This window comes from Solea solea, chromosome 1 (genome assembly GCF_958295425.1).
Source record: "Solea solea chromosome 1, fSolSol10.1, whole genome shotgun sequence".
Taxonomy (NCBI): Eukaryota; Metazoa; Chordata; class Actinopteri; order Pleuronectiformes; family Soleidae; genus Solea; species Solea solea.
In genome coordinates this window covers 19,014,195-19,040,238 of record NC_081134.1, presented here as the reverse complement: position 1 = coordinate 19,040,238, position 26,044 = coordinate 19,014,195, and the positions used below count along the sequence as shown (strand labels likewise).

Here is a 26,044-nt window from a genome sequence, read left to right as displayed (position 1 = left end):
ATGATTTGCATGTTGGAAAAACATTTCTTTTTGTTCATGTATGTCACAAAAAAGAGGAGATTACACATTTTCATGGTGCAAAAAAACAGGTTGTGACTTTTCATAACCCTGCACTAACCTTTGCAGTAACCCATGCATAAGAGGATTTGTTGCATGAAAACTGTCAATTTCCCTAATATATATACTGCGTCTTTATCACAGCTGATCAATGGCCCTTTTGGCTATACTTTGCCTCTATTATATTCAAAGAAAGAAACTTCCTATTGCTATCTTGTTGCTGTCAGATATTCTTGATCTTTCCGCCTTCCTGCGTCCTAATGCCTCTTATCCAGAGACTAAGTGACAGATTGATAGCTCGGCTCTAATACCATGCGTGTTCTGTCAGGCCAAGGAAGGCCGCGTCTTCTCTCTTCCACCGAGAACTGGCATGACAGGAGTGTAAGTCATAAGGAGCACTGGAGCCATTATAACATCATCCTCATCCGTTAGTAAGTGGATTATGGGCCTGGAGCGCTGGCATGCTTTGATATGTGGTTTGGTTTTATTGGCTCGATAAGAGGACACAGTCCACTTAGTCCTCACTTTGACTCCAAGTAATGCCTAGCATTAAACATCTTTTTTTTCACTATCTTCAATATGAGTCTGTCTATGCATGGGCACTAATGCAGGATGATGGGTTTGAATTACATTTGTCACTGAGGTAGATTTGATTGCGAACCATTTGAAGCACTTGACATTTAACATATTCCAGTTTACTCGGCACCGAATAGACAGTGGCGGCACTCAACATTACACCTAAACTTAAAAAAGACACACATTTATATGTTCACTTTTCAAACTAACACATTCCCATAACTCTGCTCTTAATTAGGGCAAATTAACCTCTCTTCCAATGAAATGACTGTACATTAGACACTTCAGTATAAGTCACAATTAGTTTTATTTGCACACACACACCAATTAGATGCATTTAACCCGTCCTTATTATACACCAGCATTTACCTACGCCCGGGGAGCAATGGTGGTCGGTACCTTGTTCAGTGGTACCCCGCGATTTGAGCCGACAGTCACAAGCCCATTTCCATTCTACTCATCCATGGGCTGCCATGTGAGAATATTTAAGGATAGAAAAAGGCATCTTTAATACACATTTACACACTTCTACAGACTATGGTGCCCTGTTATCACAGTTTAAATATCCATCACAAACACAAACACATAGCAACATTCACAACCAGGCAAATACACCAAGACGCAGACGAAAGTGGCAGTAGTTGACTTTTTGCAGACTCAAGAGATACACTCATGGCAAATATTGATGGTGTAATATGTAAAAATATGGCATGCTAAACAGATCTACTCGCCAGTTTGATCTACTAGTGTAACTGCCCTAATGACTCCTTGCCTACTACAGTATCATTGGCAAGATTTTGGTTCCACTGTTGCTGTTCCGACAACCGTGGGTGCCTTCAGATTTTAGGATGATTTGAACAAATTATTTTGTAACGTTAACAGACACAATTTTAACTTCATCCGACACATGAGAGTCTTCATGATTTCAAATCGTAAGCATTAACCAATGAGAGCGATTTGACCGGGAAACAGATGTTGCATACTTTTGTTTAGAAACTTAAACTTGACGACACCAACTGGAATGCAGATAATCCATGATCCATGATCGGCTTCTGCATGTCCTTCTCACAATATCCATACTTTCACAGCTGAAAAAGAAGTGACTTGTTAGTGGAGCTTTATAACTTACAAAGCAGCAAAGTCTTTACATTGCGATTACAAAACACACTAAAAACAAACACTGTAGGACCTTATTATTAGACCTTGTTACATAACCCAGCAACTTGTACAAGCCAAGTCGATTCCATCTTCTCAGCCATGACTTCATCCACAGTTTTTTTCGCGTTTCTCAGCACAAAACATCGCACACACACACACAACAGCTATTAACTGTTTCTGTGAGATCCTAAATCCCTGGAATCTCCTCCCTAAAATATTTTGATTAAATGCCAAGTGTGCACCGTCTGTGCTTTCTCGTTTACAAAGTTGTGCTTGTGGTCTCTCACCTATGGAGCCCTGGAAGTGACACAGACAAAAAACATTTTTAAAGCTAAAGCTCAGATAATAAGTTGCACACACGATTTACTCCTGTGTGTGAGATACTAAAGTCTGTTTTGATTCATCGAAGTGTTTGGACCCGGAAATCTGAAAGGGTATTACATCAGATTTAATAGCCGGATATACACCTGTTGCCTGCTTCCGCTGACACAGGATGTTTACACTTGCTATGACCACAAGTGAACAATTGTATTGTTACAAGTTGTGATATAATATTTAGGAAAATAAATGCGTAGATCCTTTCGGAGTTACGCTAGCTTAAATGACAGTCGTTTCCACTATAGGGCACATGCGATTTAGTAAAGCACACGTGTGACTTATTATCTCGCGCGTACGAGTTACAGTATAAAGGAATACCAATTCCATCTATGTCACCTCCAGGGCTCCGTACTCACATTTTTAAAATCAAGTCAAATTTGAAAATCCTCTAGGGTCGGTCAGGCTTAATGTGAATGCATATTAACTGACGTAAACAGTAGGATAATGGCAGAATTGTGAAGTCATGATCATCACAAGCTATTTATTTATTTATTTATTTATGATTCATTAATGGTTGTTTGGCTCTATAAAATGTCAGCGAACAGTGACAAATGTTAATAATCTCCCCATAGTTTCCCCAAACGTCAAAAAAAAACAATGTCCTCAAACCTTTTTATCAACAAAAGAGGTTATTTTCACAAATGCAAACTTCTACAGCTCATTTAGTCATTTAATGTTTTCCTAATGCAAGAAAAAAAAAGATAAGTGCAGATTTAATTAGCAAATATGTCATTAAACCTTAACATTTAACTTCATCGTGAAGTTCAGTGTCAGTGTTTCAAAGCTCTCTATTTGTCGAGAGTGAAGTAACATTTTTTACAACGCCTCCGCCCCACACACACACTGCAGACTTCATTAAGGTGCCGAAAATGTGAAAATGGAGTCATTAGAAAGCAAATAACCGTGGCCTCCTTTTGTGACCACTGTGCATGAATATTTCTTGCATAAGTGCTTCATATCATTCCTCTTTTGTCCTTGACTATGCAGATGAGGCAAACAACCTATGCAAATGGAAGTCTTACTTTTGCCAGTTTAAACAGTTACGAGCCACTGGAAAAGACTTCATTCAGCATCGGAAGACTCTTAGCATAATTTAATTTAAATCTTTAAAAATGTAAATAATGTTAAATCCGTTTTACTTTCATCCCATTTTGCTTATCTTTCCCTGACCCTTCTGGTTTTTCCTGAGTAGGCACAATTTAATTATAATTCATTTTCATTTTGTTTTAAGAAGAAAGAAAGAACTTTTATTTTAAACCAGACATGAAGGTTTGGATCATTTTCTTATACAGACACCAAGTTGTTTTTGCTTTAATTTAAAAAGGTTTTGGCTAATAATTGCATTCACCCTTTTATTTATTGATAGGTTTTTCTTTTTTATGTGTTTAAAACCTTCTCTCGTGACGTGCTCTCTCTCTCTCTCTATTTATGCAGTCACCTTGACATTTTCCGTTGCTCTCTCCGTCGTCTCTCAAATTGCACGGGGAAATATCTGATTTTGATTTCTCGTCTCAGCTGGCGAAGCATCAGATTAGGAAACTCAACATGCCACGTTACGTGTTTGAGACCAAATTAGAGTCAAGTCTGCATGGTTATTTCATCTTCCCCCCATCGTGTCCTTTGAATTGTCACTCTCTCCATGTGTCTCACAAACGCAAATCATAAAATTAGATAAGGAATATGTCAAATCCAAGTTTCCGCAAAACTGCTTTCACCTGTGTGATAAGCAGCTGACAATCATTGACTGTCTCCTGTGTTTTCCCACAGCCTTGCCTTCACTTTGATCCACATTCTCCTCCTTGGACAGATCCTCTCTGACGCCGCTCTGGTCTCCTCTGCTGATTCATTGACTCGCTGTCTCCTCTTTCTCTCTCAGAATTCCGTCTGATCCTGTCTCTGTCCCCCTGCTAACTTGTCCTTGGGGCAGAGACTCGGTGCCCTTCATCCATCTAATCTTGTGCACACGCCCAGTTCTCGGCACCCGTGAGTGATGGTGCTGCTGGTGATGGTGATGATGTGGATGCAGATCCCGCGTCACCTCAACCTCCATAACTCATATGTCATTGAAATCAGAAAGACAACGGGTAAAATGAAAAGTGGTCATGGGAGGGAGTCATCGAGGATTACAGCCCTATTTGTAGCTGTTTAATTCTGAAGTGTTGGTAACTTTTTGTGTTTGTCATTGGTGGCCAAGTACATTTTCATCCTGGAGTTCCAAGTGGATAATTTTACTTCTTTGGGACTCAAATATGTGTTTAAATGAAACCACCTCGGCAATTTATAGTCAAAAATGCATCTTGTGTATGAGTCAGTGGAAGAATAAGAAAGAGCCACCAAGGAGCTGCTGGAAGGGTTTCCATAACAGTAAACACCACCCACCTCAGCCACCTACACCAGTAATAAATGGACCATGGAGGAGAGCAGCAACTAATGATTATTTTCATAATAGAGAAATCGTTTGGTCCATAAAATGCTGAAAAATGTTGATCAGTGTTTGACAAACCTGGAAAATGATGATCTCGAAATGTCTTATTTTGTCCACAAACCAAAATGATTCACTTTTCAATGACGTCTTTGTTAGATGGAGCAAAGAAACCAGAAAAATATTCAATCAGAAATCTTGTTTTTTATCTGTAACTGATAAATCCTTGAGCTTTTCTTGCTTTTATGGCACTGTCGGTCCAGTAAACACAGACCAATCAACCAATCAGATCATTGAGCTCCGCAGAGAGACGTTTTATGACTCTGTGGTCACATCAGCCATTTGTTACTGTGCGGCCTGTGGGGCCAGCCGTGTGCCCGCGTCAGTCAGTAGCAGACTGGAAGAGACAGAATGAAAATGGTCAAAAGGGCAGACTCTGCAGCCACAGATGCCCTCGCTTGTTACAGTAGAGATGGACGGAGAGCGAGAGATAGTCCCGCAGTGCCTGCACGAGCCTCTGACAGCACCGCGCAGCTTCTGTCAGCGACTCCAGCTGCTCCACCCGCAGTGTTCAAAGAAGTGATAGCACAAGTCTTCTCTTCCTGCAGCTGTCAGACTGTACACCATGCACTGTCCACACTAACCCACCTGACACTCCACTGACACCAGTGGACAGTAACTGTGGGGATTTGTGTGTGAAAACACACGTATTTGATGTACTAGGCAATATCTTGCCTTTTTATTGGATAAGCACTGCTGCTTAAAATAATTTATGCAAGGAAATATGATAATTGTCAATTGGAAGCATACAAATTATATTAGGATGAGCTTATGTGAAAACCGCAGTTGCACAAAAAACAATTCTGTAACGCATGCGTTACTACCAGGTCTGAACGTGTTAGTCATTACTGTGAGATTTAAAAGCCTCGAGTGTAGATGCTTTCATGAACTAGCAGCCTCTTGACACGAGTGTGCTGTTTATGATGTTATCTAACACTCTGCAAGGAAGCTATTAGGTGTTAAAATTGCAAATGCGCGTACTTAAAAAACATTTAGGCCATGCTTCGATGGTTAATCGTCGTCCTCAATACTTTAAGCGAGGACACAGTTTGCTTAAAGAGAAGTGATCACTAAGGAGAAGTAGTTGGTTGTAGCTTTTGACCCTTTCATACATTTCCAATGGCCTTAAATTGCCTGAAGATAATCAACAGCTATGTTTCTCTGCTTAAGTTTGGAGGTGAAACAGCCTCATAGTCACGTAAGAGCTGCTGTTATTTCAAAGCACTGTAGGTGTTATTCTCCAAACTGCATTGGAAATGTTTTTCAAATTGCACTGTTGGCATCGCGACTGTGACTTTGATTTATATTCGACTTGGCAAGAGCCTCTGACTCTGTTCTCGCCTTTGAAGCCCTCTGATTTGTTTCTCTCCTCTCCTTTTTTTCCCCCCTCCCTCTCTCTCTCTCTCCTGTCTCGTCTCCATCCAACTGCCACCCTCCGTCCCTCAGGGTGGGATGATCGCCCTTCTGTTGTCCATCCTGTGTCTGGTTCTGATCCTCTACACCCGCAGGCGCTGGTGCAAACGCCGCCGCATCCCTCAGCCCCAAAAGAGCGCCAGCGCTGAGGCGGCTAATGAGATCCACTACATCCCCTCGGTGCTGATGGGAGGCCAGGCGAGGGAGAGCTTGAGGAACTCGCGGGGTCAAGGGCCAAACTCCAGCGGAACGCTCAGCATCCGGGAGACGCCGATTCTGGATGGGTACAAGCAGGGTTTTGGGTGAATGACTGTCCTCTCACTTGGCTTAACTCTGTAATCAAGCACATGAAGTACCTGAAAATCACAATTGCATGGATACTTTAACTATAGTTTACTAATACTAAGGACCAGGTCAGACTAGAGAGAAAGAATATGTACACAATCTCACATCCCATTCCAGTAACAGCGATTTCTCACCATGTTTCCATAATTTGTGCGTCCTTATATTCCCTGAGCACAGACTTGTACATGTGTGGCGTCAGTGGACCTCTTTGTATTACCATAGGTTTCTATGGTTACCGTCTCCAGACCAAAACAAAAAAAATTGAGTCGACTTATACGTTTTCAATTACTTGCCATCAATTGTGTGGAAATCAGTACTACTGTCAAAGTTGCTAATTGTTGCTCCGCAAAAATCCAAAAGACTTTTTTCAGTTCATGTTTCAAGTGAAAGGATTCGACTGTCTCCATGGTAACTGCAAATTAGCTTTCAGCCAGAGCTTTTATTTACATTGTATCATCCCGATCGATCGTGTATTTGTTTTGATAGACACACACACACATTCGTGTAACTTTTACTTTGAAAGAATCAAGTGAAATTGCTTCTCTAAGAACTGAGAGGACAATAAAGCAGAAGAAAAAAAGGAGGTTGGTCAATATGTCTATGAACTGGAGATATAAATAGAAATGTGTGAGCTGCCGTTTTACCTGTGGATACATAATTGACTTGAAGGTCGTGCAAAAATAGTGATAGTTTTGCGTCGTCAGTGGTTAAGATAATTCATAATTGATAAATCTAGTTGGCAGAAGTTTAGCAAAAATAACAGCTCAGGTGGTGGGTGGACTATTAATATGTGGCCACAGTATCAGGGGATGTCAGAGCAGAACCATTCATCACATCTTTTTTGGTTCAGTCACATTATATACCAAACGAAAAAATGGAAATGTTTTTTATTTATAAAGCAATTTTCATACATAGATAAGCAACTCATCCATAGAGTATGAGGCAAAAACTATTATTTGAGACATTTTAAAGCAGCTTGTTAAACAGAAACACGGTCAGACATTAATCAAATCTAATCAAAATACATCATTTATGTTGCTTGTTTTGTGTCCATTTTAATCACATCATTTTCATATCACAAACAACAGTAGAGAAAAATAACATATAGCACCTTTTTAAGTTTACAAACCTTTTTTACCTTATCAGTACTTATATGTGCTTCATATTACATAATTATTTCAATTTTTTCATTTGGATACAGTAAGGCAAGATCACATAAGGCTATTTCACGTCTACCCCGTCCACAGGTACGAGTACGACATCACCGACCTGCGCCACCATCTGCAGCGGGAGTGCATGAACGGCGGCGAGGAGTTTGCCAGTCAAGTCACTCGCACGCTGGACTCCCTCCAAGGCTGTAATGACAAGAATAACATGGACCTCACACCTGGTGAGTGGACAAATGCACCCACAGTTCAGGTCAGAAGAGAAGAAGAAGAAGAGTCCCACAAATACTTCCATGAGGCAAACTGTTGATCCTGTCATCTCAGCGACACATGATGCCTTCATTGGTAAAAATGTTAAAGGTCATAGGTAATGCCTTCCGTTTCGTGGTCTTCCCTTTATCTGGGTCGGGGTCGCACGGGGCGGCAGCCTTAGCTAGGAAGCCTTGACCGCCCTCTCTCTAACCAGCTCCTCCAGGGGATCCCAAGGCGTTCCGAGGCCTCCTTCCAGAAGGACATGCCCGATTTCTGGGAGGCTTCAGCTGGTTCTTCTCGACGTGGAGGAGCAGTGGTTCTACTCTGAGCCCCTCCTGGATGTCTGAGCTCCTGTAGAGGAAACTCATCTTGGCCGCCTCTATTCGCGATCTAGTTCTTTTGGGCATTACCCTAAACTCATGACCATAGGTGAAGGTTGGAACATAGATTGTTGTGAAACTACTGTCCATCCATCCAATTTCCACAGCTTTATCTTCCACATGAGGCCCGCGGGGGGGGGCGCTGGTGCCAATCTCAGCTGACGTGAAATTTAAATTAGAACTAGCCTGCCCGTTTTACAATGATCTAATTTACAATATCACTCCTTTCTCTGCAGCCATATCATTTTGAATAAAAACAAAGTAATAAGACACTATGTTTGAAAGGTTTCCATTGTCAGCTCTGGGGGAGGAGGATGTGAGGTCAAAATATTGTCCAAACAATCACAGAACAGTGTAATTATAGTGACACAATTGCAGTAATGGAAATCATCAGCAGGGAACTGAATGTGACTAATTGGATTTTTAATGGAATATCTTAACATGCTTTATTTTCTCTCACATAGGTGGGAAGCAATCACCTAATTTAATATAGATGTAGTGAGAGAGGAATTAATTCTTTAAGGTACAGATGGAACAAACAAGATCTCCACTTGTTACAATGTGACACAACTGGAGTTATTCTCTCAGAGAGTTTGTTCACCACACTGGAAATGATCAAACGGTTTACATCCAACAGCCAAGAATATGTTTGAGGGGAACATATTTTTCACAATCAATGCACTTTGGAGTCGAACACCAACCTCAGGGGAATCGCTCCTTGAAGTGGAGTGTTTTTAATGCAGGTAAAGTCTCTGAATTTCAATTAGCGGCAGATTGTATGCCGCGGTTCATCAATAGATTAGTTCTGGTGACAGCGTTGTTACACAGTGTTCTTATAAAACCCAAACAACTCCAACCCCCCCCAGATGAGATGGAGGCAGAGAAAACCCTGTGTGTTGTGCATTTAAGATGCTTAATGAGACGGACCAGACAAAAACAATGCTGCTAGTAGAGCACGCATGGAATATTAAATAAATGTAGAGGTCACCTGGAAAATGGATGTGGAATTTGGACAAAATAACAAAGATGTTTAAGGGGGAAACAGTTTAGCAGTGTTATAGTGCAGCCTCTAGTTCAGCTTTCTGTGGAACTTCTGTGCAACGTAACACTTTTCTTTTTCTGTCTTATTGTTGGACGTGTTCACAGCAGGAGTTAAGACTGAAAACATTCAACAATACCTGACCTAATTTCTCTCCACGGAAGGGAGCGCCCCCTTCTAACAAAGCCTTTTTAACTTCCATAGTGTCATAATATATCAGAGAGTTTGTCCTTTTAAAGGTACAGTGTGTACAGTTTAGCAACATATAGCTACAATAGCAATACATGATGTCCCAAAATGGCCAGTTCCTGATATATTGACATATTGAAGGGTTATTCTGGGGTGATGGAAACAAAAAATCAGTAATAATAATGTACGGGTGGCGGTACATCAGTGGAAGGTTGTGGGTTTGATTCCTGGCTCCACTAGTCTACATAATGTGTCCTCGGACAAGACAATTAACCCCTTGTTGCTCATGACAGCTGTCCTGGCAGAAAGAATGAGTATGGAAGATGAGTGATAGATAGTCATCAAGAATAGAAAAGCTCTATATAAATACAAAACATAAATAATAATAATAATAATAATAATAATAATAATTATCATTATTTTGGCTGTTTGACTCCCCCCAAAGATTCCCAAAGAGTGGTCCAAACCTTTTTAAAGATTTGGTCCCTTCAGTAAAAGTTACATACAAATGCACTTTGTTTAAAATAATTAAATTTGAATAGTCACAATATTATAATTTTTAAATGCAAATGTAACCAAATCTAATCCATGCAAAAAAATATTTTAAAAATGGATCTTTCGGACTTCCGTTATGGCACTGAAGCTAGCAGCATTCTAAATCAAGAGAGCTCCTGGGTGGTCACATTACCCCCATAAAATAAAATATAGAGTTTACAGACTGAAAAGATGCTTGCGTAACATGGAAGCGGCGGAAAAAACAAACGACAAAGGGAAAACTGCAACAAAACCAGACGGAAAACGAAAACTCACCGACAGACAGACAAGCCACCTGCGACGCTGCTAGCAACTAAGGTGAACACAAGGCTACGGAAGCTATTCAAGCTAACAATAACATAGCTAACATAAAAGCAGTCCAGTCAGACGTTAAAAAAATAATTTACTGAAACCATGGAGTTACTGAAGAAAGGGACTTCAGAGAAGAAATTAACAAGCAGTTAACCAGGTTACAGTTTAAATAACATGCATACAGTATAATGAAGTTGTCATTCATTTACTAAACATCTCTTGGGAATGATTCTTTCCACCGTAGCAAATTGAAAATGATATTAGGTGTCACAGATGTAGCTGTAAATTAGTCGCTACATTACACTATCTTTAAAAAGTGGCTCCCCCATATGGAAGGTTTGGCAAACACTAACACTAGACGACTTTTCTAAGCGTTACTTCACTCTATGCATGATTCATTCAGGTTTTAAAACAATCTGGCAAAAAAACATGGCTTTTCATTCCCAAGTGCCTGCTTTGACAATTTTGAGAGAGAGAGAGAGAGCTTTCAGCCTGTGTGTTATATATTTATTTATTTATTTTTCCCCTTTTACTGCTGCCACTGCTGCTGTGTTTGTAATTAAATCCCCTCTTCTCCACAGTGAGCGATAACACAAAGCTGGCCCTAATGAACAAATACAAGGACAACATCATTGCCACGAGTCCCATCGACAGCAACCACCAGCAGAACACCCTGCTTCCGCACAACACCTCCACCAGCCAACGCAAGCGTCTCTCCAGCAACACCCGCGGTGAGTCACCCCCTCCCACTGCCTTACCCTCTGACAGAGAATGGGAGAAAACACACACACACACACAAGCACATGCACCACCGGCGGCAACAAGCAGCTCACAGCGTAGTTACATTGTTTTATTTTTACATCCAAAATGCTACATCCTAAAGGTATAAAAGCCTTTTTTATCACCAGATGTCCAGAAACACACACACACACAACTGTAGATGGATGCTAATTTCGCCCAAGGTCTGAGTCCGTTGTATGATCTCAAACGGCGATGATACATCAGTGTTGCGCTTACTGCCAGTTTTCGCTGATTTTATGTTGTCGAAATTGAGTCATTTTCCCACAGGAGGTGGAGGGTAGTCGGCCTCACTCACAGACATTACCTCTGATTTTGAAGAGATTAAATTAGTCTTTTGTGTTAAGCCCCGCTGAGTCAACGCTGGCTTCTGAATTAGTTTGAAAAGAGCAGAAATAGTTGTTTAAATGTCTTTTTTTTCCTTTTATGTGTGAAAAACACTTCCGTTACCTCAAGGTTGTCACTACATACAGAGTGAAGAGATAACACTTTGTAATAATGTCGATGCTTTCACTGGTATAAACCTTTTAGTTGTCTCTTCATAACAACATCTTGGGGTTTTTGGAAATTAAAATCTCAAACATGCTGGACTGAAGTGTCTGTGCTGACATTATAGCAGAACAACTTAGCTCTGGAGAGCAAGAGTTTAAAGTTAAAAGTACTTTATCTGCGAGTGAACCGGCAGCCTTCTCACAATGAATTGTGGAGTGGATTCTTTGAATCAAAATATACTTCATTGAAAATATAAAACTAAACGGAAAAAATCACAATTTTACCCCCGATACAAATTAATTTATACATTTTTTACCAAAACATGTCAGATTTTACTTTACGGTCCTCCACGTGTTTGATCCATTGACTGATTTTACAATTTTCTTCAAGCAAACACATTTTATCTTTCATCTCTTCCTCCATTTTCATTGAAAAAATCACACCTTGTTCTTGCGTTCTCGGACAAAAGTGAGGTTTCACTAGTCTATGCGAGAGGTTTCAGTAGTCTATGCTAGAGGTTTCACTAGTCTATGCTAGAGGTTTCACTAGTCTATGTGAGAGGTTTCACTAGTCTATGCGAGAGGTTTCACTAGTCTATGCGAGAGGTTTCACTAGTCTATGCTAGAGGTTTCACTAGTCTATGTGAGAGGTTTCACTAGTCTATGTGAGAGGTTTCAGTAGTCTATGCGAGAGGTTTCACTAGTCTATGCGAGAGGTTTCACTAGTCTATGCGAGAGGTTTCACTAGTCTATGTGAGAGGTTTCAGTAGTCTATGCGAGAGGTTTCACTAGTCTATGCGAGAGGTTTCACTAGTCTATGCGAGAGGTTTCAGTAGTCTATGCGAGAGGTTTCACTAGTCTATGTGAGAGGTTTCACTAGTCTGTGCGAGAGGTTTCACTAGTCTATGCGAGAGGTTTCACTAGTCTATGCGAGAGGTTTCACTAGTCTATGCGAGACGTTTCAGTAGTCTATGCGAGAGGTTTCAGTAGTCTATGCGAGAGGTTTCAGTAGTCTATGCGAGAGGTTTCACTAGTCTATGCGAGAGGTTTCAGTAGTCTATGCGAGAGGTTTCAGTAGTCTATGCAAGAGGTTTCACTAGTCTATGCGAGAGGTTTCACTAGTCTTTGCGAGAGGTTTCAGTAGTCTATGTGAGAGGGTTTCACTAGTCTATGCGAGACGTTTCAGTAGTCTATGCGAGAGGTTTCAGTAGTCTATGCGAGAGGTTTCAGTAGTCTATGCGAGAGGTTTCACTAGTCTATGCGAGAGGTTTCAGTAGTCTATGTGAGAGGTTTCACTAGTCTATGCAAGAGGTTTCACTAGTCTATGCAAGATGTTTCACTGGTATATGCGAGAGGTTTCACTAGTCTATGCAAGAGGTTTCACTAGTATATGCGAGAGGTTTCACTAGACAAATTTTATCCGATTTTAAACATTTTGACTACTTTTTGCTCAGGTGTGTTTATATAGTTGGTGAAAATTTTAATTTATTTTTCATCCAAAAAAGGATATAAGACACTATATTGCACATTCTTATAGCCTCTGTGTATGTTTAATCATAGTAATGGAAAAAAGCAGCTCTTTTTTGTATTCTAAAGGTTAATACCCAACCACTCAAAAGTATGTGGAGTGAATGTCAAACCACATACATATACTCTCTCTATATATATATCTATACATCACGTCCTTTTCCATTAATATTGTGTTCCCTTCTGATTTTCATGTCCCCATTCATGTAATCATTCAGTCAATCAATCTGAAGTACCTTTCATTTCACACACACACACACACACACACACACACATGCTCTCATCTCCCCTCTTGTTTGCGCGTCAGCCCGTCTGAACTGTGTTGTACCGTGTGACAGGAAACTGAAGGCACCAAAAAGAGCGGCTGCTCGTGAAATTGAGAGACAGGTACCCATTATGACAAAGAGGGGAAAAAAATAAGAATTCAGAGACATTTTCAAAATGTCATTTTGGGAAATTTTATTTGACCCCATAATTCACTCTGCTGCACTCTTGACTGCATGGGTGCTTTATTTTCAGGCCAATTAAAAACACTTTTATGGCACCGGTGACTGTGGAGAAGAAACTTTGGAAGTAAACTTTTTTTAGCAGAAAAAAAAGGGGGAGAGAGAACTTGGTTCACATTCACTTCACAGGTCGTTTTCTTTTTTTTTAGAAACTATAAAAGGGAAGACAAGCATTGAAGCTCAGATGTGGTTTCGTCTATATATCCAATATATTCCACCTTCTTTCATGTTGATGCACTGGAACTAATGATTAGTTACAACCTAACATGGTTGCCAGAACATTTCAGTTTCAGTCTGTGTACTGCTCTGACCATCAGGACTCACCTGCAGCCATCATGACGGGGGGGGAAGCAGAGTGCAGTCAAAAAAACATCCACCTCTTTTCTTTTTATCCACAATAAAAGGTGAGAACAAAGAGTGAGTGGCCCGAACACCTCACCGCACTTCGCAGAAAGCAGCACTTGACACTTGTTGAAATATTACTCACGTCAGCGTCCCTGAAGCTCTGTAACGTCGTCTCACTGAACTGCAGACGAACCGCAACGATGCTTGTGTTCCCAGCTCGTCTGACAGACTGTAACAACAGAGTGATGAAGCAGTCAACAGTTACAGTCTAACAATGACAATAACACAGTGTCAATAAAAGAAGAAAAGCATCCTTATTCATTTTCAGCTGGATACCTCACATAAAAGAACAACGTGAAGAGAAATAGACTTCTCTGGTGATGTCAACGAGAAATGTAAACTGGGACTGCACGCTGTCATGATGGGCCCCTCGCATCCCCACGCAAATGTCCCCCACACAAGTCGGAGAGTGCAGCATTTCTTTGACCTCACTTTTGAATCTGCAAAAAAACCTTCGACAACTTTTCGCCTTTGCTGTGTCTAGCTCATTTATGTATGTTGCAAATCGCCAAAATTCTAAATGGCCGACTTCCTGCTGCGTTGATGCCACGGTTACAGTTGACTTTTTTGTTTGTTCTGGTCTATAACATCTTCCCACAAAGTTTCGGGAAATTCGGTGGAACTCAATTTTGCTAGGGGGCGCTTTTGAGACCTTGAGCAACGCATGGCTCCGGGAACTGTGCCAATATCACATTTTCGCCAGAACAGATCTCCATGCAAACTTTCTATGCATGTTAACACCCTCAAAAATGACCGGAAAGCCAAGGATAGAATAATAATAATCTTAAGGATAACAATAGGTTAACAATTGCCGTTTCGGCCCCTGCCATTCATAATTATTTTGTAGTATATGCACTGTATACTTATGGCAAAATGAAGGTCACTCATCTTGATTCCTCATTTATCCCCTCAAAAGGGTGACAGCATTGATGACATCATCTTGTTTGGGTCATTTTATTTTGCTAACGTGATGGTTTGCATCCTCGAGAATTCAATTCATAAATAATTAACCTGTCAAGCTTGATTTAAAGTCATGGATCCAAGGATTGTGAGGTTATTACAATTATATTTGTGCATATTACATGTAGAAAAACCCCAATCACACACTGTATTGGATCGTCAGAAATCGCTATCGCCCATATTAACAGCCTTTTTTGGTCGAAATGTACATTTATTGCATATTTTGTCTGAGAAAGACAAAGACTTACCTTGGTTTTGGTTTTATGGAAACACAGGACAGTTTTTCTTCCAAATACACTGTGAGAATAGTGTATATTGTATTTTTTCATACAAACATTTGTAATTATTCACTTTATTCTTTTGGTTTGTGTGTGTGTGGACAGGGGTTTGGGTTGGCTTCAAGGAAAAAAAAATTTGGGAACCACTGATTTAGAGTATGAAGAGCTAGGTTTGGATTGAGGGGAAGGCATGTCTGGTCATCTAGTGGCTTTTTAAAAACTTTACTTTCACACTTGAATGCATTCATTCAGAGAATCTGCAGCAACCGTAGACATGTCAGCAGCTCCCAGGGTTCGGTTGCTTAGTAACGATGAGTGTGATGAAAGTGGAACCCCTCGAGAGCCTGTGTTAAAACAAAGAAACCCCTGAATTGGTCCGCATTCATCTTTTTTGTTTTAATTTTAGAACTTTTTATGTGTGTGTGTTGCGCTTGAACCACGTCCAGCTAAAGATCCACTCTGTTGCCGTCTGACAGCAACTGTGCTCTTTATTCATGTTCTTTGCTTCTTTGTCCTCCCTCGAGTCTTCTCCTCGTTTCTTTACTGCCGTCTGCTTCTAACTCTCTCTTCTCTCTCTCACCACATCTGTGGGAGTTCACTCAAGGCCTGGGTCTGTTTTTTTGTCTCCATGCCGTACAGCCCACTGACACTGTGGCTACACACTCACTCAGACAAAAGAGCGGGAAAGATCTCCTCTCCTAATTGATGTAAAAACAGAACCATCCATCCACTACTGCTTTATCCCCCGATCTCAGCTGACATAGGGCGATAGGCGCAGTCACACCCTGGACTATAAAATATGGCCTGTTACACCAGGTCTTCTTGTGCTAACCACTACACAACTGTGTGGCCCTCAAACAGAGTCATCATAAGAAAGAAACAATCTTAAGAACATAGAAAATCCTAACATGAAGCCAGAATTGCTGTATTGCTGTATTGCTGTAGCAGCTGTATGAGTTTAGATTTTTGTCTCTCACACACACACACACTGACACACACTGTTAAAGTTCAGTGCTTTCAGGTAGAGCACATTCTCCAAAAACAGCCCAGGAATCAGAACGTCTAAGCAGGCAATTAGATCTGCTTCATGCATTTTTGAGTCGCCGTTGTTGAAGATTCCAGTCACCAAGATTTTCATCTTTGTCATAAAATATGCACAGACAGAACTTTTCTTTTTTTTTTTTCTCCTGTTGTCTTCAGTGGGCAACTTTTGTGCACGTGTGTGTGCGGCGGCCATTACTGGCAGGTAAGGTAATGACTCCCCCCTCCCTCTCCGCCCCTTTTTGCTGAAGATGCCCAAGTGCCTCTCTTCCCTCCATATGTCAGCACATTTTATCGACTCCCGAGTTCCTTCGAAGGCTACTTAAAGTACCAAAGATGCCAAGTGGGAGAAAGCATTGTCAAAGAGAGCGACTTGTGTGCCCTCGAGCCTGCAGACCCCATCATTATTTTATGAGTGTTATTGCTGAGCAGGTGTATAATTCACTGCTTATTCCAAAACTTGCCAACGTTTTCTGATTCTTTTAATTGTGCACCTTACAACACTTAAGCTATCGCCGTCTTAATTAGTGCGTGTGATTAATTACAGCGTTCACGACGTCCCAGAGAGCAGGACGTGCAAGAAGGCAAAGTGCAGCGTACACAGGTCTGCAATGCAACAGTGTGTTAAAAGTGTGTATCTTTTGTTGTTGTTGATGGTACTGTTGTGCCTCTGTAGCATTTGTGTGCCACGTCATTGTCTCACACTCGATCTTCCACGTGTTTAAAGTGCTGAAGAATTGACTTTTGATCTTGACTTCTGGTCTGTGGGCACTTATTTGTGTTTTCAGTGTTACTTCAAACCTATTTGCAGCCATCTGCAATCATGCAATTGTGTTTAAACTTATCGGCTCCTGTTAGCAACGGTAAATACACTGCTTGGACCCAAATGCACGAGACAGGAGGCTTGATGAATGATTTCAAGAGTCTTTATTTTCCTCTTGAAAATAGCAGGCAGAATCTAAATCACTTCTTCACCGAAGGAGAAACTAAACGGGACTATACTTGAATGAAAACAAAATCATTTCTTTTCAGAAGGAGAAACTAAACGGGACTATACTTGAATGAAAACAAAATCACTTCTTTTCAGAAGGAGAAACTAAACTGGACTATACTTGAATAAAAACAAAATCACTTCTTTTCAGAGGAACTAAAATCAAACCCACACCAAAAGTGACATGAATTTATCATGACTTAAAACCTAAACTAACACAATAACTAAACTAAGCAAACAAAAACACTAACAGACTTGACAGTTCGTGACAGCTCCACGTGCCTCTCGTTGTGTTTTCAGTTAAGCTTTAGACACACGCTCACACGTCACACATGACGTTTCTCACGCTGATAAGTGATAAAAGCCACTGCACATGAATTAGTTATCTATGAATCCATGATGCGAAGACAGATTGCTCTGCGTACTTCATTCATACAGCTGTCTGCCAATCAACATAATATTTCTTGTTGACAGGTAAATAAACTGGTCGCAGAACGCAGGGCCGTTTGAAGGAATTTGGGGGCCCCAAGCAAAATGGACATGGAGGCCCCCCTCCACGGCACATACCCCCCCTAGACTAGGTTTTCTCGCGTTGCCTCTGACACGAAAATATATTAACATATCATCTTCAGCCCTGTTTGGATTTGGCATCACAAGGCGACATCACCACGCTGCACACAGGAAGGGATTCATTTCATGTGGAAACAGACGGAGACAGAAGCTATAATGGTTGGAAAAAAGGTTTGTTGTATGATTGATGATGCTACAAACGAATCCGGTCCAGCCTACATCCAGGACATGATCAAAACCTACACTTCAGCCCGCCCACTCCGCTCTGCATCGGCAAACCAGCTTGCTGCCCCCTCACTGAGAGGATCGCAGAGGCATTCACCAAACTCAAGACTCAAACTCAAGTTCGCTATCGTAGCTCCTAAATGGTGGAAGGAACTCCCCCTCGACATCCGGACAGCAGAAAGTCTCCACATCTTCCGCCACCGACTAAAAACACATTTCTTAAAAGCGTCTGCCAAATGACATGTAATGTAATGTAATTGAAAGCACAAAAGAGGGCTCATAATAACTTCCAGAAGTTCACGTGTTTGTTCCCATCCGCCTCTGCGCTGCTACTATACACACACAAATGGTCCCTCAGTCCGGTGTACAAACAACGTTCCACCATTTCTTTTCACACAGAACAATAATAATAATAATAATGATGTTATGCACGACAGGTTAAAGGTCACACTGATGCAGAAGAAACACCTACACAACCTCAAAACACTGACTCATCCCTCATCTAACCAAAAAGATAAACATTGTATGCCAACCTTTTGGACACAGGCATTCCCGTTAGTTTTTTGAAGGCGGCTTTCAAAAAGAGGCTGTGGATCAAAATGAGAACAGTAACCATGCATACATCTTTAAACAGCTGTTCACTAATTCATAAAATGGGCCACATGAACTAATCAGGCTATATTAAGCGTGTTCATGTCAAGGGTTGTATTCGGGCTGACAGTGTTGGTCCCAAGTGGGTTTGCCCGTGTCAGTGAAACCATGTGGATCTGCATATTTTGCCCATTTCAGGTCCATGTCCCCTTAGTACTATCTTAGTACACAGGTGGCCTTGATATTGGGAATGGGTTTGAAGTGGGTTAACAAGGGTGGGGTGGAAATTACGGACAAACGCACTTGGACCAATTATGCAAACCTGAATTAAATCCTTCTATAAACATATAAAAGAAAGAATGAAAGTTAGTCCTTTGTCCTGCTTGAATCCAGCGAAAGCCTTGGTGTCTTTGCCTCCTTTACCCCGTGATTGTTGTCCTGCCACCGTTGCTAAGTGTGTTCCATTTCAGAGACATTTATAGTAACGCGTCGTGCCTGTCAGCGTTTGGCCGGCAGAGAAGAGCGATAACCTCGAGCGTCAGCCGTCGCTGACCGACCGTTGCTCGCTCGCACAGCAACACTTCCCACGTCTGTTTCCTCACAGTTTGTGATCCCGGGCCGCTTGTGGACATAAATTCTGTCCCATTACTTCACCGTGGGGCCATTTGGTCGCACCTTCTTGCCTCCGAATGGTTTCAGGGTCATGCCCTATAAAGCACAGTGGAGATAAGCGACGCCCTGCAGTGTGCGGTGTAAAAATGGCATCGCAGTGCATGGCGTTTCTTTTTTATACTGTCTGTCAGTTCACACAAAGATATAGGCAGCGTTTGTAGGGAAAGTTAAACCTCAGTTCAGTGATTTTAATCATGTCCACTGTGCATTTTGGGCAAATTTCTCGTCCCTGCTTTAAAGTAATAATTACAACTTTAATTACATGCATTTTCTTGGAGGGCTTGCTGCTCCTTTAGTGAAGTGAACGTTAAGAAACACATTTAAACATTATTTTATTAACAGGAACAATACATCACTCTGAAAGCTCTTACTGGACCATGGAAGTGTCAGGTGCAAGTGCATTAGGTACCGCTATCCTCTCTGAGGAGAAACTGCTCTGCTGTGTTTACATTTTGACACAAGTCAGGTTTAAACTTTCCACACTTCCAAGTGTTAATCAGAGTGGTGGAAGCTGCCATGCGGCTGCTGCTGCTGCTGCTGCTGCTCTCTGCTTCATGGCTCACACATTTCAAAATAAAGTTTTGACTCTGTGTTGAGTTTCTCAAGAGTTTCTTTAGTCCTGTAGCGTGTTAGTGTTTTCAATAATTAATACGTACAAGTTTTCTGATTTTTCAGCTTCCTAAATGTGAATATTTTCTGGTTTCTTTGCTCCAGATAACATAAATTAATCAGTTATGAAAACAATCGATAGTTTCAACCCAAGTGTTTTCAAATCCGGACCGTAGCTTTGAGTGCTTTATACTACACCAAAAATTAAAAGAGGGCCCCGTTTATGACTTAAAGGTTGTTTAAAATATGTTTTATTTTTAATTGTTATCATTGGGGTTGCAATTTCCTTCAGGTTTGAAATATTAAAGGGGAAATCTTATGCAAAATCTACTTTTTAATAATTTTAATACTTATATTTGGGACTCTGGAGGCCCTACCAGTCGCCAAAGTGTGGAAAATGAATACTCAGTCATGTTTTCGTGGTCCCCCTTAGTGTAAGTATAGGCGATAAAACACGCAATGTTGAATTCCCTGCGCTTATGACGGCAGCATTGCGCATTTCACCACAAATGTTACCACCCCACCAGTAAGTTCACCTCGAGAGCTCCACTTTAGCTCCACCTTAGCTCTACCTTTAGTCGGCGACCGTATTTTCACCGACGTACAAACACACACATTTTTAAGAAAAGGTCACATAGAGCTTATAACTGACCATTCTGACACGTCGTAATTAAAAATATTTGTTCAGTACGTCCTCCATGACCGGAGCACAGACTCTGTGTCTGATACAGTCACATACAGCGGCAGTTTATGCAGCTTGCCGCTGCGATCAGCGGTGCTGTCCCTAAGTGTTTTTAACTGATTTACAGTTCGGCAGTGTTCGGCTTGATCCTTGTGTCGGACGTCTCGTCCTGTGACAGCACTCTCGCTTTTTTCCGTGCACGCTGCCATGTTGATATTGTCAGAGAACTAGTGGAGGGAGGGAGAGAGGAATGGAGCGGAGGGAACAGGAGCTGAGTGAGCGCAGTAAAAAGGACAAATCAGAAACCCCCTGGAAGAAGTGGGTGTGTGTTTGCCTGTGTCTCACATACATTGCATATAAAGGGACCATGCACAAAACCGAGCGTTATGAAAGGGGCGGTTTTGGCAGGGTTATTGAACTGCTATTCATCCTTATGGTATTTTGACCAAAGCATGTAACTGACATGTTCATTAGGACACCAGGGAACTATTTTAACTTGGAGAAATAGGGTATAATATGTCCCCTTTAAGCCTAGGACGTTGGATAGAAGCGTTGGAAATAAAGAAAATATTCAGAACTTCCAGTTAGCCAGAGTATTTCTCTCCAATAGATCATTACTACTCAGTGTTGTTCTGCTGCTGGATCTCACCCCATAAAATACACAGAAGAACCAAACGGGATAAGAAGACAACACACTCCCATGATCCCGCGCTGCTTCCCGAAGTCATTAAACAAGTTATTTTGTTTTTTTTATGTTAATTAAGAGCCCTCTAGTGTGCGTATAACGACATAACAAGCACGTTCTGGACTGGCACTCACTTTAGTTTCAGTCATATTTCAGGTGTAAATGATTCGTCGTCTCGCCCTCCACTATTCCAGCTATAAATCACAGTTATACAGTATTATTGTGGCCAATGTGTCTTTAATGCTTTGTCCTCAGGCTCAGAGCTGTTTCGGCCAACTCTTTTCTTTTTCTATTTTCTTACAGTAAAAGCTTCATTTCCCACAGTTTTCATCTGAATATTCCTCCGAATGCTAATAATAATAACAATAATAATAATGATATTAACAACAATAAAATATACTTTTCTGTTAGGCATTCACTGTGAGTTGCCCTCATTTGTCTGTGCGTTCTACAGATAGTTGCTTAACAACTCTCCCTTTAAGAGCTGAACATTAACATCAATATTAATAATTCCAAGTACTGATAAATCTTCAACCACAGTATATTACAAACGTACAACCAAAGGTTTATGCTCCAAAAGTTATCTAATGTCTCCGTCTGCTGAAAAATTATTATATTTTTTGTGGCAATTGTGGCCAAACCTCGGAGATTGTTTTCAGAAAGTGCTGAGGTTTTAGAGTTGGATCTTAATCAAAACAATTAAATATAAATAAATCTAAAACTGAGGAATGCAATACTCACCATTCAAATTAGACGACGATGAATACATATTACAGCAACACAGATGGCAATCATGTACAAGAAAGAAAGTGTAAATGATTTAGCGCTCTGTATTAAAACGCTCTCTCATTGCACTGAACTGTGGAGAGAAAACTCATTGTCTGTGTTTTCTGCCTTCATACAAAGCTCCATGTCCTTGCTCCTGCCACTTTTAGGTGATTGTATATCCATGTTTTGTTTGCTCAATCTCAGGCTGCACTTTCACGAGACCCACACAGTGTTTCAAAATCATGACCACCTGTTTTGAAGTCTGTGGTTTAATGAAACTCTGTGTTAGGTGATGCAGTGCGAGGCAGTCGTACGCCCCCCCCCCCCCCCCCCCAGCTGCAGCTGACAGCCAGCTATCAATCACACTCTAATCACAATCAATCTCACACCTGTGCAATCTATTTAAATATCCTCCTCCTCCTTTCCACGTTAAAGTCCGACAGGCTTAAAAGTTTTAAAATGTCTTTCAGCGTCTTGTCTGAGCTCGTTCTCGTTCACAGGGTTTCCCCTCTTTGCACTCCCTGTTTCAGGGAGCATCTAAAGACTGGAAGCGTCAGCTGTATTTGCATTTGTTGCAACTCATGGTGGTGAGTGTTCCTGACTGAATCACTGGACGTATAACAGATAACAATCAGACCGTAGAAGGATCCTGACAATGATTGTACGTCTCAGAAAGCATCACAATGGGACCAAATCTAAACTTTTTCCGAGTTGAGGCAATTGTGTTTTTTGAATTGCATTGCATTGATCAACTTAATATTGATACGATGCTCATTTCCGTAATCCACACATATCACATGTCCACACAGCTAAACTTCCCAAAATTACATTCATACGGGCCATATTTTCAATGAGCAATAGTCCGCAGTTGGGAACAAGTTGAAATCAGGATTCCCACACCTTGGTTCCTTTTCAAGGACTTTCCAGGACCAATTTCACACATTTTAAGATGGGAGAGCAACTTGTAAGAGCCGCTTCGCCCATGGATTCCTCCACTTTTACTAATCCGCAGCACACTCTGCATCTGGACAAATGATTGTCCTTGGGATCTTGGGTCAAAGTCAGTCTTTGTAAATTTGTCTTTGGTGAGACGCGAATCTTGGAATTAAAATTTCCCAGGCATCACATCGTCATTTGCTCTCTCTTTGTTTAACTTTACTCGCTCATTGTTCTGCGTGGACTCTCACGTCATCGACGGAGAGAGAGACAGTGGACAGACAGAGAGATATAATAATATCAAATAAATTTCTTTCCTAAATGAAAATCCAAGCTGTTTTTCTGACCCATGTCTATTTAGGGCAGTTTTCAAAAACTTTAAATGGTCTTGAACATTTTTTGTCTAGGACCTGTGGGAACCCTGACATAATGTCAAATGTTTTCATGTTGCAGCTTTTTTATCATTGTCACATTGATTTGCACATCTGTAGCTATTTAATAAACAAATCCATTTTTGGCTCAGAAATTGCTTTCCTTTCAGGATGTAATTGAGAGTGAAGTGTTGGAGCCAAACTTTTTTTACCCCATGAGACACAAGGTTGCTCTTTACAGTGTTGTTGACCATTTGAGTTTAAATTGCTCACCGTGAACTTGGAACTTTTCAGCCTCATTATTTCTTCTGTGTGAGTCATCTCATTTGAGTGCTGTAGCAGCAGCAGCAGCAGTAGGTTTAGTCCATATGCTCTCTGTCCACTGAACGCTGCGTCTCCATCAGATACATGTACCAAAGTGGACAAACCTCATGGCGGCAAAGGAACATTTCTTTATTTATTTATTTGGACTCATTTGCACTCAGCGTGTAATTGTTATAGTTTTTTTCCAAGGCTTGAAAAAAAAGCATCTCTGATACTTGATATTAAATTTATTTAAAATAGACCTGTACTCTTGCCTCAAAGACAGACCTGTAATCACGTTTGTTCATGTGCAGCAAAGACGGCAGAACTTGTGCCCACATGACTGACACTGTCCTAACAGTAACAGTAGCTTTTTTAAGCGTTTATTTTTTTATGAGTAATATTATTATTATTATTATTATTATTATTATTATTATTATTATTGTTATTATTATAATAGGTACAGCAATAACGGGGTTGTGTTGTGCACCACATCTGAGTTGATGTTGATTAATCTTTGTGGAGATGCTGATGTTCCCCTGAGGATGAAAGTCTTCTGACGCCACCATGAAGTCGGTGTGTCTGATTTCCAGGAAATCGTCTCAGTTGTTGGAAAGAGTGATAAAAAATGTCACACAGGGTTATAACGAACATCCAAAATACAGCTGATTAAAAATAAAAAATAAATGGTTTTCCCATTGGAAATGCTGAGTCAGCATGCAGGGCTGCGACAATTAATTAACTGATGAATCGATGTAAATGTGATTTTTTATTTTTTTTTTACCTCATAAAAAAAAGAACTAAATCGTTTGGTTTTGTGGACAAAACAAGACTTTTAGGAACATCATTATTTCAAGTTTTTCAACATTTTTCAGCCTTTTTTGGCATTTTATCAACAAATATTAATGGACAGATGAACTGTTTATGGAAAAGATTGTTTGGAATATGTTTAGTTCGCAGAAGTATGCTTTAAAAGCATTTTAATAGTCTTCCGCTGTATGTTTCTAGAGGGAAAGTGTGCAGTGAATATTATTGTTATTCAAAGGATCTGGTGAAATGCTGCCTAATCACTGGTGTCAGAAGTAAAGCTTCCCCAGTTTAACACCAACAAAATGAAATATAAAATAATAAAACACAACTGATAAAGCGGCTGTCATGAAAGAGTCCTTCTCGGTTTGTCACACTGACATCGCTGCCAACTGTGTCTTCATCGTTCCTCATTGTTTGTGCGGGATCTTCTCCAGTTTAATCAACTGCTTTGTCTTGGTGGGGGATTTTTAAAGCTCTTGTCACTGAACAATGTTAGCATGATTTTTATTTCCATCCTCATATATCCCACTTAGGCGACAAATCTTTGGCGCTTTGATGGATCCCCCCCTCCTCCTCACTTTGTAGTTTTTGCATCCCACCAACACTTGTAAAACAAGCTTGAATGCATGCCCTCTAAATATAGCTAATGCCTCAGCTGAAACACACTCAGCTCTGGTGTGTTATGGCACTTTTCTATTGTAAGAGCAGTTTGTTTACCCAATTGTGTTGCACTTTACTGTGTACCAGTGCCGGTGCTTAAAAGCATAATGTAGTGTTGCTCTCCATGACAGATCAGCGAAGCTCTAATCACCGCTCGAGAGAACGACATTTACGATCTCGACAAAATGCAAAATGGAAAGTCGTAGATGAGTATGAATGGAACTGTTTGCCCCAAAAGTTGTTTCACCCTTTTATCCAGCACTCATCCTGCCACTTGAAACTGGAAATGAAAAAAGGTTAAAACAAAAACATGCCATGTTGGTTCCTACAGAACTTCATAATCAAGGACTTTCAAAGTTTATGGACTAAACTCTTAAAGTGTCCATACAGTGTACACATATTACCTTCCCACAAATAAGTATCATTTCCAAATTTAGGTGACACTTGGGCCCAAGCACTTGTCAAACATTCAGTTTTAAACCTACAGACACCCACCTTCATTTACATACACCTATATAAAAAACAGGGTTCTAGTAATCGTAATCATGAGTACGGTGGCTGACGAGGGCAAACGCACTGCAGCGACCCAAAATACGGCAAGTCCCAAACACCGGCAAGTCCCAAAATACCGGCAAGTCCCAAAATACCAGCAATCCCAAAATATTGGCAAGTCCCAAAACACAGACGAGTCCCAAAACACAGACGAGTCCCAAAACACCGGTAAGTTCCAAAACACTGGCAGGTCCCAAAATACCAGCAAGTCCCAAAATATTGGCAAGTCCCAAAACGCCAGCTCATTTCTCCTTCTGCATGCGTTTTGGGTCGTTGCAGCGCGTTTGCCCCTGTCGGCCACCGTACGTGAGGGAGTGCAGTGTACCCAAAAG

At 40.9% G+C, this 26,044-nt stretch overlaps 1 protein-coding gene across 6 annotated transcripts in view; it reads left to right on the top strand.

The window, feature by feature from the left end:
• Positions 1-26,044, top strand: part of astn1 (astrotactin 1) — a 384,487-nt gene that overhangs the window by 78,995 nt on the left and 279,448 nt on the right. For 4 of the 6 annotated variants that reach the window (XM_058632932.1, XM_058632931.1, XM_058632928.1 and 1 more), the window contains exons 3-5: positions 6,098-6,366; positions 7,657-7,799; positions 10,863-11,012. In XM_058632932.1, the coding sequence (XP_058488915.1) occupies positions 6,098-6,366; positions 7,657-7,799; positions 10,863-11,012 (562 nt within the window). The remainder of the gene's footprint in view (positions 1-6,097; positions 6,367-7,656; positions 7,800-10,862; positions 11,013-26,044) is intronic. The other 2 variants (XM_058632934.1, XM_058632930.1) reach the window with 1 other exon arrangement.